The sequence below is a fragment of the Budorcas taxicolor genome, chromosome 6 (genome assembly GCF_023091745.1).
Source record: "Budorcas taxicolor isolate Tak-1 chromosome 6, Takin1.1, whole genome shotgun sequence".
Classification (NCBI taxonomy): Eukaryota; Metazoa; Chordata; class Mammalia; order Artiodactyla; family Bovidae; genus Budorcas; species Budorcas taxicolor.
In genome coordinates, this window is record NC_068915.1 from 63,693,941 (window position 1) to 63,708,010 (window position 14,070).

At 36.8% G+C, this 14,070-nt stretch overlaps 1 protein-coding gene across 3 annotated transcripts in view; it reads right to left on the reverse strand.

The window, feature by feature from the left end:
- Positions 1–2,296: 2,296 nt before the first annotated feature.
- YIPF7 (Yip1 domain family member 7) overlaps positions 2,297–14,070 on the reverse strand; it is a 29,720-nt gene continuing 17,946 nt past the window's right edge. Inside the window, exons 4-7 of one of the 3 annotated variants that reach the window (XR_008199597.1) lie at positions 12,706–12,850; positions 5,806–5,987; positions 4,410–4,520; positions 2,586–2,712 (exon numbers count right to left, since the gene is read on the reverse strand). Coding sequence is in view for 2 of the 3 variants with exons in the window: in XM_052641936.1 (XP_052497896.1) it covers positions 2,550–2,712; positions 5,806–5,987; positions 12,706–12,853 (493 nt within the window). In the remaining variant the exon portion in view is untranslated. Of the gene's footprint in view, positions 2,713–4,409; positions 4,521–5,805; positions 5,988–12,705; positions 12,854–14,070 lie in introns of all 3 variants that reach the window. The other 2 variants (XM_052641936.1, XM_052641935.1) reach the window with 2 other exon arrangements.

A 14,070-nucleotide genomic window follows, 5' to 3' on the forward strand; every position in this document is an offset into this window, starting at 1 on the left:
TTTTTAAATTGGAATTATGTTAAGCCTATACATTTATTTGTATATAAGCCTATACAATTATTTTACAAAGTCCAGTTTTCTCATCCTGGGATATAGGATATCTGTCAACATATCTGATCTTTTTAAAACGTGCCTCTAATATTTTATAATTATTTTCATAGACACCATTTATATTTATTTTTACATTAATTCTTAGGTATTTTAAAATTCTGCTGTTAGGAACTATTAAATGAATTTATTCTTATTCCTTGCTGTTACAAAATATTTAGTGTTTTGTTTATGGTGTTTTTTTATACAGATGTTATCATTTTTCATAGTAAAAGAATCAAACCTTTTTTGGGTATAACTTTTTTTATGTACAGAAAAACCATGTGAACCTAAATCCTAAATGTAGAGCAACTTTTACCTATAGTTTTTTAAAAATTAAAATACTTTCTAAAAGGTAAAAAATTAAAATCTGTAATATAAATATACCTCTAAGAAATTGGTAGGATAATATCATAGAAAAATTATTATCATAAACAGCATTTTTGCTTCATCTCCCTTGAACAAACAGTAAGACCACTTTAGTCCAAGTAGAAAAAGCAAGAACTTAAGGAAACACCATGATTTGTTAACAGATTCATTTATTAGTTATAAAATACAGAAGTTTAACGTCACAGCACTGCCTTCTCCTCTACATGTTCCTCCTTAATATCCTTCTCATAATTCTGTAATTATCTTGTTTATTCATTGCTCACTTTTTATTGTCTATTTTTTCCCCACTCCCAATGCAATTTCTATTCAGGCTGCAGCCATTTTTTCTCCTTTACTGCAATGATCAACACCCACTGTAGAGGAGGAAAATTTTTTGTTTCTTCCCTTCTAGGTTCTTTGGCTGGCCAAATAATTAAGTTAACATAAGACAGATTAACAGGAGAAAACAAATTTAATTTCATTCATATAGAAGCCCCAAAGATACAAGACTCAAAAGCAAGTTGAGCAACTGAGGCTTACATGCCATCCTGAGCTAAGGAATGGGATAGGGGTCTGGAGCTTCAAAGGGCAGAGGGGTAATTCACAGGACAATCACAGGAGCAGATGTTTGGTAATCATGTATGTGCCCTGCCATATGCACGGGTCTTGCACACATTCACTTATCACACGTTCCCCCTTGTCATTGTCTCCTTTCCCCTCCACACCCAGCCCCTCCACCTGCACAATCAGTGTTTTCCTCTTGACCTATCATTTATATTAGCACAAAAGCATCTTTCAATGTCTCTTACCTTAAAATAAAAATGCTTTAATTCAACATCACTCTCCAATGATGGCCCAGTTCTCTGGCTTTTAAGGGGAAATGTGCTTATATAAATATACACATATGTATACACACAAATGCATAGATATATACATATATCTATAAAGATGCATGTAGGTTGATAGATCTGATGACAGGAAGATGTAATTTTTTTCTAAATGTTTCTTTTTTTCAATAAAATAAGAAAAGTCATCAACTAACAGAAAAGAGTATTAGAGATCTGAATAGTGAAGAAATTGTTGTTGCTACTGTTTAGTCGCTAAGTTGTGTCTGACTCCTTCAATCCCATGGGCTATAGCCTGACAGGCGCTTCTCATGGGATTTCCAAAGCAAGACTATTGAAGTGGGTTGCTACTTGCTTCTCCAGGGGATCTTCCCAACCCAAGGATTGAACCTACATCTCCTGCACTGCAGGCAGATTCTTTACCACTGAGGCACCGGGAAAGCCCTAGTGGAGAAATTGTTTGAAACAATTATCTCAGAAAGTGAAAAAGTGAATTTAGTAGGGTAATACAGTAGGATTTGAAAGGTAGTACAGAGCAGCCACTTAAGATGTAGTACTATAATAAAGGAGAAACAAGTAGGATTTCTTTCATTCACATTCATCTATTCAGGGAGCAAATGGCAAGCTTACTGAGGACATACATGTTCAAGGAAGAAATTATAGTAATGAACCATGGTATCTAAGCTAAGAAGGAAATGAGGGCTTCAAACTGGTGAATGAATGCATTGTTCAAATGGAACCAAACAACAGTTGGGGAAGTAAATGAACAGAGACAGGAGATTCATTTCTCAGGTGAATAAAACTTTAAATAATCCTCCCCTGCAATTCTCCAAAGGTCCTGCACAGTGTGACTTTAATCAGTTGTACACAGCTTGAAATGTCATGAAGTTTTCTCAAAAGGCTCGGTGTAGATTTCCTCTACCCAGTCAGCATATGATTTTACTTACTTACAATTTCTCAGAAATGCATCCATTAAGAAAAATAGAGTCCATCAGTACAACAACTATATATCCTTTTATTTTAAAGTATTTTAAATTGTTTTAATGCATCAACCAAAAAGCAAATCATCATTCAAACCAAACAGCCTATTAGAGTCCCATCCTTAAGTGCTGTTTTGTCTTTCTGCTTATTATTCTCTTAACAGCAATAACAGAAATCATATGACCAAATGTGAATGCTAAACCATTTCCAAGATAACCTGAACATCAGCAAACAAATAGAATCCTGTAATGCCATCTTGAACACTCTTCAGAAAACTGTTAAGAGGGCAAAGAGTCCATAAAGTAAGGCACAAGGATAGGCAATGAGAAGCTGCTGTCCTTCCATGGCCAAAGCTGACATGAAGATTTTGGAGGCTGAGAGACTACACCAGCCAATGATGACCAGTGCCGCCACAGTTCCAAAGGTGCTCCTACAGCAGAGAACAAAGAGATGGTTATCTTATACCAGGAGAGAAAGAAGTTATTGAACCACACTGCCTCTAAAATGTCCTTGGTATATTTCCTCCATTTGTAAAATGAGGGTGAAGGGTCATAGGAACTAAAGGCCTCAGCCAGTTAGAATTTTGAGTCAAGTTCACCATTAGAAGCTAAATATTTCATAGGTAGGTAAAAACTCAGGTTACTGGAAATAGGATTGACCTGCAGTCACTTCCATAAGTCAAAATTGCAATTACTAAAATTCTTTTATATGAACTATGTTTAGAGACTTCTTTTATAACTACAAATTTCTATTCTCTGCTTTCTTCCTATTTTTACCCACTGTATGAGCAGAAAAGTGACTGGACTTGAATTCCAGTGGGATTCCCACCCCACAGTGCTCCAGGGCCATGTCCTGGGTTTTTGTCTGAGACAGCAAAGCCTGACACAGCTCAGGGAGGGAACAGATGGAGCAGGAAGGCACAGATGTGTGTGGCCTCCCAACTCATTGCTGAAGATCCCTTTGGTTGGTGTGGGTATAGATTTTTATAATATTGAAATGGATTTGTTCAATTTGGTATCTTCAAAAAGTAACTGTGGAGGCAATTGGTTCTTTAGGAAGAAAGGAGAATGAAGTGACTTGGCAAAAATTGTAAGTAAGATGGCTACTAAGTCAAGAGCTGCTAACTCCCAGCATATTGTTCTGTTTGCCATCAAACTACACTGCCTCACTTGATCTGGTTCAATCTGAAATTGAGAATTGTGCTTATTATTTGTGAGAATGACAGAAATACCTACTCTTAATAGTTGAACCAAAGCAAAACAAGTGAAAACGTACATTGTGTAGTTTGCAATGGCTTAGATTATAAATAAACCAAACATATTTTAAAGCACTCTAAAAAATATTATGTCTATTGGCTTAATTAATGCTGTTAGAAATAAAATTTAGAGGATTCAATTTACCAGTTTTTGTGAACAAAAATGTGAGATTATATATGATTCATTTGAATGTTATAGTGATATGCCCAAAAAGGTAATTTCAGTTTCATGGTCTTTAGGGATAAATTACTTGTTCTTTATTAATAAAACTTAATGGATTCTTAAATCATCCTATACATTTCAGAATGAAAATCTAATGAAAAATATCAGACTAGTGATGATTCTCAAAATTCAAGTTGTAGTTTTTATTTTGTTCTTCTAATAATCTGGAGTGATTTAAGATGCCCCAAAGCTCACCTTTGCTAGAAATAATGTCTAAAACATAAACAAAATTTCAAATGGCAGATCATTATAGTATTCTTTGGCAAAAGCATCTGACAAAATAGAAATTGTAAAACTGAACTCTGTAGTAACATGTCAAACATCCATATCAAACAACATAGTAAATAGAAGAGCTAGTTAAAGAAAATGATATGCAAAAGTCAGGGACAAGGCCCAGTAAATAGCCACCTAACTCACATTGTGGGCTTTGCTGGTGGCTCAGACGCTAAAGAATCTGCCCGCAATGCAGGAGCCCTGGGTTCTGTCCCTGGGTTGGCAAGACACCTTGGAGAAGGGAATGGTTAACCATTCCAGTATTCTGGTCTGGAGAATCCCATGGACAGAGGAGCCTGGCAGGCTACAGTCCATGGAATCACAAAGAATTGGACACGACTGAGTGACATTCATTCACTTTTCATATTGTACTTACACATTCAAGGTTCCCATTTGCCATTGTATTCCTCTTTTTTAAGTGTTGAGTACTCACTGGTAAAGTAAGGGTTTGCTCTATGTTATTCTGAAGACCGTTACTTCCAATAAACTTAGGGTTACCAGGGGGTAAAGAGCGGGAGATATAAATTAGAAAATTGTGAATAACATATACACACTATTACATATAAAGTAGATAACTAATGAGAACCTACTGTATAGTACAGGGAACTCTGCTCTGTAGAGGGAAATCGTTCCCCCTTCCCTGCGAAGGGAAGCCCACAATGTGAGCTAGAGGTATATTTATTGAGATATATTTAATACCCTGTACTAGCCCATATGGGAAAAGAATGCAAAAAACAGTGGATATATGTACAACAGATTCACTTTGCTGTACAACTGAAACTAACACAACATTGTAAGTCAATGTTGTATCTTACAATAATCTTTTTTTAAAAAAAAAGACTGCTGTTTTCAAAATGAAATCATATTAAAACAGAAAAGCACTTCTATCTATGTAATTCTCAATAATGTTATAAAGAAAGTATCTGAGATTATATCTAAACAAAAATGTTAGTCTTTTTAAAATGTTTATCTGGCATTGACAATGTCTGTATATAATAACCTATCCAATATAGTGTTAATAACCTAAAACTTGGATCATCCAAGAAAAAAATGTGAATTGTGTCTATATGGAAAAATGAGCACTGGTGGCAAATGTTTATTTCTAATTGTGTTTGGAGCATGGGAGGTGACAAAGAACTATGGAATTACTTGCTCTCCCCAGCCCAAAGTGGTAGTGCTCTGTATGTGCCCTAGGAAAGTGCCCAACAGAAGTGTATTCACTGAATCCTTATGCGTATTTTTGAATTATAAATACTAACTGCCCAGGAAGTAAAAAAGAAAAAAAAATATTGACTGAGTGTATATACTATGAAGTTCTCTAGCATCAATATCCTCACCAGGGTTCCTGGGAATTCTGCACTACAAGGAGCCCAGCTGAGAAAGAACAGTTGCTTCCCTCCTAGAAGGCAGAATGCCTGGGAGCTGAAGCAATTTGTCAGGGTTCACCAGGCACTTACTCTTCCTAATTCAAACAAGTGAATTTTCTGTAGTTGGTTATATTACCCATGGCAATAGTTCATATTGAAGAATGTGACTACAAACGAAGTACCAACTTTAAAGATAACTTGGTTTAATTTATTTTTTAAATCATTGAAATAGGAACAGCACCTGAGCCAAAACCGACCTACTTTCCCGAAACTGTAAGTAGCTTTTAATAGCCAGTTTCCCCAATCTTCCTACTAAAATGATCAGAAAGAGGTTAACTGTTGCACTGATGCAGCAAGCTTCAGCGATGTTTGCATGTGGGGTCAATTAGTAACACAGACACTTACTGCAGTGAAAAGAAGATGGCGCAGCTGGAGAGCATGACCATGGGGAGCAGGCAGTAACCCAGCACACTCGCCACGCAGCCATACGACACTCCTGAAGAGCTCATCAAGTTCAGTAAGGCATGAATACCTAGGCAGCCAATGGCACTCATGCCATACACATAACCAAACTGGACTTTTCCTGCCTGAAACAATGGGAAGAAAACAGTTTGGATACACAATGAACATCAAGAAGAAATCAGATTGTCAACAAAGCAGAGAATACTTTCGAATCATTCAGCTCAATGTTGTTCATGCCTTTGGAGTATAAGCATCAGGAGATTGGGAGCTCTAAAGAAAACACTGATTGTAATACGGATTCAGGTCATGAAAACAATCCCCTCCTCTATACATGGGATGGCACAAGCATTCTTATATTCCCAGACTGATATTTTTATTATAGATTGCCTGTTGGGGTACTAGGCATAGGTTAGGATATATTTTCTTCCCATATTTGTTGAACAATTAAATGAATGAATAAATGAATAAAAAAATTCTGATTTAGTCTTGGAGATTTATAAGACATAATAGTAATATTAGCAAACATCTGTTGCATTTACTATCTTAGGTCCTGTTCTCGAGATTGCACATAAATTAATTTATTTAATCCACACAATATAATGAGTAGGTATCATTGTTGTACCCATTATACACAGGAAGAAACTGAGGTGCAAAGAGATTATGGGACTTGCCTAAAATAAAATAATGCTAAGCAGTGAGGCTTGGCTTGAACCCAGGCAGTCTGGCTCTACAATTTAGGCCCTTAATACCTGCAGAAGCTCCAACAAGTGACAAAACAAGGGGACCCAGGTGGCGCAGTAGTAAAGAAAATGAAAGTGAAAGTCGCTCAGTCATCTCTGACTTTTTGTGACCCCATGGATATACTTTCCATGGAATTCTCCAGGCCAGAATACTGGAGTGGGTAGCCATTCCCTTCTCCAGGGAATCTTTCCAACCCAAGAATAGAACCCAGGTCTCCTGCATTGTAGGTGGATTCTTTATCAGCTGAGCCACAAATACATATTCCAACACAGGAGATGTAGGCCACATGAGTTTGATCTCTGGGTCAGAGAGATTCCCTGAAAGAGGAAATGGCAACCCACTCCAGTATTCTTGCTGGGAAAAATCCCATGGACAGAGGAGCCTGGCTCCCTTAGTCTGTGGTGTCCCAAAGAGGTAGACACAACTGAGAATGCACACACATGCAAGCTAGCATATCCCAAACTTATGTGACCAGAGAATCCTATGTTTTCATAATGCCTGTTACCAGCTTAACTAAACAGACTTTATGAAAAACTGATTTACATAAAGCAAGCGATAGTGAATCATAAAGGCATTGTTAAAGGAAGTCAGACTGACGTATTCAGGATAGACCACTGATGTGAGGATTCATCAGATAGCCATCACCCACACAGTACTGGAGACTTGTTGCTGAAGCAGCTCCATTAAACTCATCCAGGGAAAGTCACAAACTACTGTTGATTCAACAGAAGATATTTTAATGTTTGCTATCTGAGGATGCCAAATCTCCAGTAAAAAATGCATGTCATTTTTATATATACATTAAGCTGGTTAGAAATTCTAGATTCTAGACTGAAGAGTCTGACTCTGATTTTCAGGGAAATTATACAAAATCAATAAAACTGATTCACAGAGAGAGAGTTTTTTTAGCTGTCATTTTTTCTTTTCCATAGCTGTTATTCATGAAGTCCTTATATCTTACAGAATAAGAATAAGTCCTTATATCTTTACAGAATAAAGAGATATTTATTTTGTAGTCAATTAACGGAGAATATCATGACCATTTTATTGTTCAAAACTGTCAAGCTAATTTGAATTTTTCTTCCTCTGCAGTTAGGGAAGTTGATCACTACTAAATCCTTTCACAAAATGTCCCTGGGCTATGCCGCAGCATTCTCTCCTGCATTAGCCATAATAAGTCCTTCTGGCTATTTTGTGAAGTAATGCTGATAATGCTAATGGGTATGCTAAAAGAAACACATCAGTTGCGTACTGCACTATTGGGTGAGTTTGTTCCACTTGGAAAATAGTGACAATTTCAAATAACTTTCATGTATTAGAGTAACATTTTACTTGACATTTAACTGGATGGGATAATTCAGAGGTACAAATAGTTGTAATGGTGACACACAACTTCCTTACACTCAAAGGACACATAGCTGGCCCGTGACCCTAACCAGTTTTGTGAATGGGATAAACAGAGAGTGGATTAAATTTATTTGGTAGTAAAATTGTCCTTTTTCATATCAGTTACTGACTTCTCTCTCTCTTTCTCTTGTTAGATTATCCAGTTTGAGGCTTAATTCCATTTGGCAGGGGCCATTCTCATTTTTTAATTTGTTTCAAATTCTAATAAGGGTTTGTAATTGAAGTGGAAAATAAATGTTCAGTTTCTTTTTACATTTCAAATGTTTGAGATCATCCTTGTACCATTACTACATCTTTATTTGAAATACTTCTTATTCTTGCTTATGCTTTTATATTGGCCATGCATATCCCTTTTCCAGATCACACTTATAGCTCTACTAGAAAAATTAAATGGAGCCATAGTTTTAAAATACTTGTGTATATGGTTTCAGGGTTGAAAATAATTTTAAGAAGAAGAATAAGTAAAATTAAATCTGTGTTGAGTGTTTGAAGCTGTTCTTTCTGGTTTGCTACCTGCAACATGAAGAAAGTCCACTAAAAGATATTGTGCTTTATATCAACATAAATCATAAAAATGATGAGTATGTGACTATGAATATTACACCTCTGGAGATAATGAGCAGATTTGAATATTGTTTCTGGATTGAGTCTTGTTTTCTTTATTATAGTGCACTACCAGCTCATAAAGTCATCTTTTACATTTTAATTTCAGATATCCAGGACAGGGTTAATAGCCTCAAATGGACTCTGAGTTAAATCTGGCTTTATTAATATCCAGCTGAGTTTTTTGGTCCTTATTGTTTTACATGTATCAGAATCAATTCTGGAGTAACTGCATGTGATGGTAAAGTTGAAGTGAAAATAGCTGCCTAAAATCTTTGAGAAAATATGAATTTTTACACATTTCCCAAAATTTCAGATTTGAAATGAACCTTAAGAATCACTTGCATAAGCTTTTTTTTTTTTGTCTTCAAAGTGAAAAAAATGAAGGCCTAGAAATAAGAAATAAAAGGTTCAGGATCTTATCTAGAGGCAAAGTTAGGGGCAGATACAAATTTTTCACTCTCAGTTGAGTTCTTTGTATTGTTTTACACTTAAAACTGAGGATATTTAAATAATTCCAACTAACATTATGTACCCAAAAAAGATCTTAATGGGATTAATTTTTTTCCTTTAGGAGATGGTAATAGTAATATTTTCTACAAAAAAAATGAACAGCTGTTATATTACAAATTACCTGAAAAAGAAACAAGAGTTAATATGTTAAATTAATTGTTTCTGACTCTTTGATTAATTAACATGGTCTTACTTGCAACTTAATCTAATATTATCAAATTACTGTGGCAAAGACAGAAGGAACGTTTGAAACTAAATTAAAACTCTAGTTGATATAGCGTTCTACTTGCAGAGTATTTGCATTTGCTGTAGTTCAAAGGAAGAAATAAGACGCCATAACTAAGTACTCTTGTATTGGATAAACATGATGTACTTATTGACCAAGTTACAATGTACAAACTAGATTTCTATCAGAATTTTGATTAGTAATATGTGTTTAGTAATGCAAAGTGAAAATTAATTTAGTTGCAAATACATTTCATAGCTACCTTTTGAGAAGTATAGCTGCATTAGGGGAGTGGATAGCTGTAAAAAACAGACGTGAACTGAATAATTAAATAAAGGACTTTTCCTAGCATCTTAAATTTTCTATATCATCTCTCTTGCCAAGTTTACCATTTTGTGCCTTAGTGAAACTGTACCTGTCAGACTGGCTTGACCATCTTTTTCATCCTCTGCTTTTAATGTGCTGTCATTACCTCCTTAATGTAAAATCATAGACCTTTCCTACTTCTTCTTTTTCTCCCCTATTTTGAGGGGGAGAAAACATTTTTCTGAAGTATGAGCTAGGATGTCTTCTAAACTTTACTTGGGAGGAAAAATGTTGTTTTTTGGTGACTCCTAATGCCCCATGGAAAAGAAATGCAAAAAAGCAAAATGGCTGTCTGGGGAGGCCTTACAAATAGCTGTGAAAAGAGAAGCGAAAAGCAGAGGAAAAAAGGAAAGATATAAGCATCTGAATGCAGAGTTCCAAAGAATAGCAAGGAGAGATAAGAAAGCCTTCTTCAGCGATCAATACAAAGAAATAGAGGAAAACAACAGAATGGGAAAGACTAGACATCTCTTCAAGAAAATTAGAGATACCAAGGGAACATTTCATGCAAAAACGGGCTCAATCAAGGACAGAAATGGTATGGACCTAACAGAAGAAGAAGATATTAAGAAGAGGTGGCAAGAATACACAGAAGAACTATACAAAAAGATCTTTGTGACCCAGATAATCATGATGGTATGATTACTCACCTAAAGCCAGACATCCTGGAATGTGAAGTCAAGTGGGCCTTAGAAAGCATCACTATGAACAAAGCTAGTGGAGGTGATGGAATTCCAGTTGAGCTATTTCCAATCCTGAAAGATGATGCTGAGAAAGTGCTGCACTCAATATGCCAGCAAATTTGGAAAACTCAGCAGTGGCCACAGGACTGGAAAAGGTCAGTTTTCATTCCAATCCCAAAGAAAGGCAATGCCAAAGAATGCTCAAACTACCACACAATTGCACTCATCTCACATGCTAGAAAAGTAATGCTCAAAATTCTCCAAGCCAGGCTTCAGCAATACGTGTCCCGTAAACTTCAAGATGTTCAAGCCGGTTTTAGAAAAGGCAGAGGAACCAGAGATCAAATTACCAACATCCGCTGGATCATCGAAAAAGCAAGAGAGTTCCAGAACAACATCTATTTCTGCTTTATTGACTATGCCAAAGCCTTTGACTATGTGGATCACAATAAACTGTGGAAAATTCTTCAAGAGTGGGAATACCAGACCACCTGACCTGCTTCTTGAGAAACCTGCATGCAGGTCAAGAAGCAACAGTTAGAACCGGACATGGAACAACAGACTGGTTCCAGATAGGAAAAGGAGTACATCAAGGCTGTATTGTCACCCTGCTTATTTAACTTATATGCAGAATACATCATGAGAAACTCTGGGCTGGAAGAAGCACAAACTGAAATCAAGATTGCCAGGAGAAATATCAGTCACCTCAGATATGCAGATGACATCACCCTTATGGCAGAAAGTGAAGAGGAACTCAAAAGCCTCTTGATGAAAGTGAAAGAGGAGAGTGAGACAGTTGGCTTAAAGCTCAACATTCAGAAAACTCAGATCATGGCATCTGGTCCCATCACTTCATGGGAAGTAGATGGGGAAACAGTGGAAACAGTGTCAGACTTTATTTTCTGGGGCTCCAAAATCACTGCAGATGGTAACTGCAGCCATGAAATTGAAAGACGCTTACTCCGTGGAAGGAAATTATGACCAACATAGATAGCATATTCTAAAGCAGAGACATTAGTTTGCCAACAAAGGTCCGGCTAGTCAAGGCTATGGTTTTTCCAGTGGTCATGTATGGATGTGAGAGTTGGACCATGAAGAAAGCTGAGCACCGAAGAATTGATGCTTTTGAACTGTGGTGTTGGAGAAGACTCTTGAGAGTCCCTTGGACTGCAAGGAGATCCAACCAGTCCATTCTAAAGGAGATCAGTCCTGGGTGTTCATTGGAAGGACTGATGCTAAAGCTGAAACTCCAATACTTTGGCCACCTCATGTGAAGAGTTCACTCATTGGAAAAGACTCTGATGCTGGAAGGGATTGGGGGCAGGAGGAGAAGGGGATGACAGAGGATGAGACAGCTGGATGGCATCACCAACTCAGTGGACATGGGTTTGGGTGGACTCCAGGAATTGGTGATGGACAGGGAGGCCTGGCATGCTGCGATCCATGGGGTTGCAAAGAGTCGGACAAGACTGAGCGACTGAACTGAAGAACTGAATGTCATTGCTCCCAAATTTAAAGAATGAAAGAGACCCAAACACAAGACAAATGGTGAAGTTAGGATGGGAAACGCCTTCATAAAAAACAGAAAACTAAAATGACGGGGGAAATATACAGGTCGAAAAAACAAATCACTGCTTATAAATGCAAGTCTATTTATCATAGTAGCCTAACCAGGAACAAGGAGACTCATCTCAGACCTCACAGAATATCTGCAATAGTCTGGAGACACAATCCAGAAAAGAAAACATTGAGTAAATAGGGGATATTTGTCTAGTGTTACAACAGAAATCACACAGAAAGCAAGAAATAAAATTTCCGCCCTATTATTTCCAAATTCCTCATGTTCCTTCAACTTTTTCAGATTGATAGTCTTTTCTAAACAACAGAAAAATGCTTAACAATAAGAAAATCATTTATATGATTTCCTGCTTTGTTGAAAACCTGACTTGGTGATTTGATTTTCACAATTCTATTTAAATTTACACTTTTTTGTCATAAGAAGTTATGACAGTTTCTTTTCGCCATTATGGTTCAAGTAGATATGTCTCTCTTACCAAAAAAATGTAGTCATGAATTAAACAAACAATTTTCAGTTTATAAAGTCATATACTACTTTCTGTGTTTACAAAGACAACTTCCACAAATAACATTTAGAAGGACATACATTAAAATCTGATACTTGGCTGTCATGTATACAGAAGTAGAAATACGATATTATAAACATGAAACTCAGATTATGCTGTAAACCAATGTTACCTCAATTAAAAAAGAAAAAAAAATCATGAACTGGCTGCTGTTCATTACCAAAAGTAGGGTGGCTCCTAGAGCCACGCAGAACAGGATGGGCCCAGTGAGATCTGTTTCATTCATAATGCTGCCATCTGCTGGCTTCATTGGGTTTAACACTGTCAAGGTTTTTTGCCATATGTGATCAAAATTAATTCCAAGTTCTGCAAAAAAAGAAAAAGAGATAACATAAATATAGAAAAATAAGCATGAGTAATATTCTTTAATTAAAGTTGACTTATTAATTTACAAAGCACTTTAATCTGTTTGTTATACCATCATAGTCTAAAGTTCTATGTAATATATATAATACAGAGCAACCTTAAAACAAACAAACAGAAAGTATATTCCCACACAGTGTCCTAGAGGATATATTTTAGAGATATAGTCAAGGAAAAAATTCCTGCCTTCTTCAGCAAATATATGGTTAAAATCTAGCCAAAAGTGAAGAAATGGACATTTTCAGTAAAGATATAAAATATAATGGTAGCTAATAACCCACTCCAGTGTTCTTGCCTGGAGAATCCCAGGGATGGGGGAGCCTGGTGGGCTGCCATCTCTGGGGTCACACAGAGTTGGACGTGACTGAAGTGACTTAGCAGCAGCAGCAGCAGCAGCAACAAACCGAAAGTCCCATCTTATTGCACATTTTGTTATTTCTTTTTCCTGCGTTTCCAACTGCTAACACTTTTGAAACTTGTTCTATGAAACATGCATCATTTTCAGATCAATTCAGTTCAGTTGCTCACTAGTGTCCGACTATTTGCGACCCCATGGACTACAGCATTCCAGGCTTCCCTGTCCAACACCAACTTCTGGAGCTTGCTCAAACTCATGTCCATTGACTCTGTGATGCCATCCAACCATCTCATCTTCTGTCATCCCCTTCTCCTCCCGCCTTCAATCTTTCCCAGCATCAGGGACTTTTCAAAGGAGTCAGTTCTTCGCATCAGGTGGCCAAAGTATTGGAGCTTCAGCTTCAGCATCAGTCTTTCCAATGAATATTCAGGACTGATTTCCTTTAGGATGGACTGATTGGATCTCCTTGCAGTCCAAGGGACTCTCAAGAGTCTTCTTCAACACCACAGTTCAAAATTATCAACTCTCGAGTGCTCAGCATTCTTTATAGTCCAACTTTCACATCCACACATGACTTATGGAAAAACCACACTTTGACTAGACGGATCTTTGTTGGCAAAGTACTATCTCTGCTTTTTAATATGTTATCTACTTTGGTCATAGCTTTTTTTCCAAGAAGCAAGAATCTTTTAATTTCATGGCTGCAGTCACCATCTGCAGTGATTTTGGAGCACAAGAAAATAAAGTCTGTCAGTGTTTCCGTTGTTTCCCCATCTATTTCCCATAAAGTGATCGGACCGGATG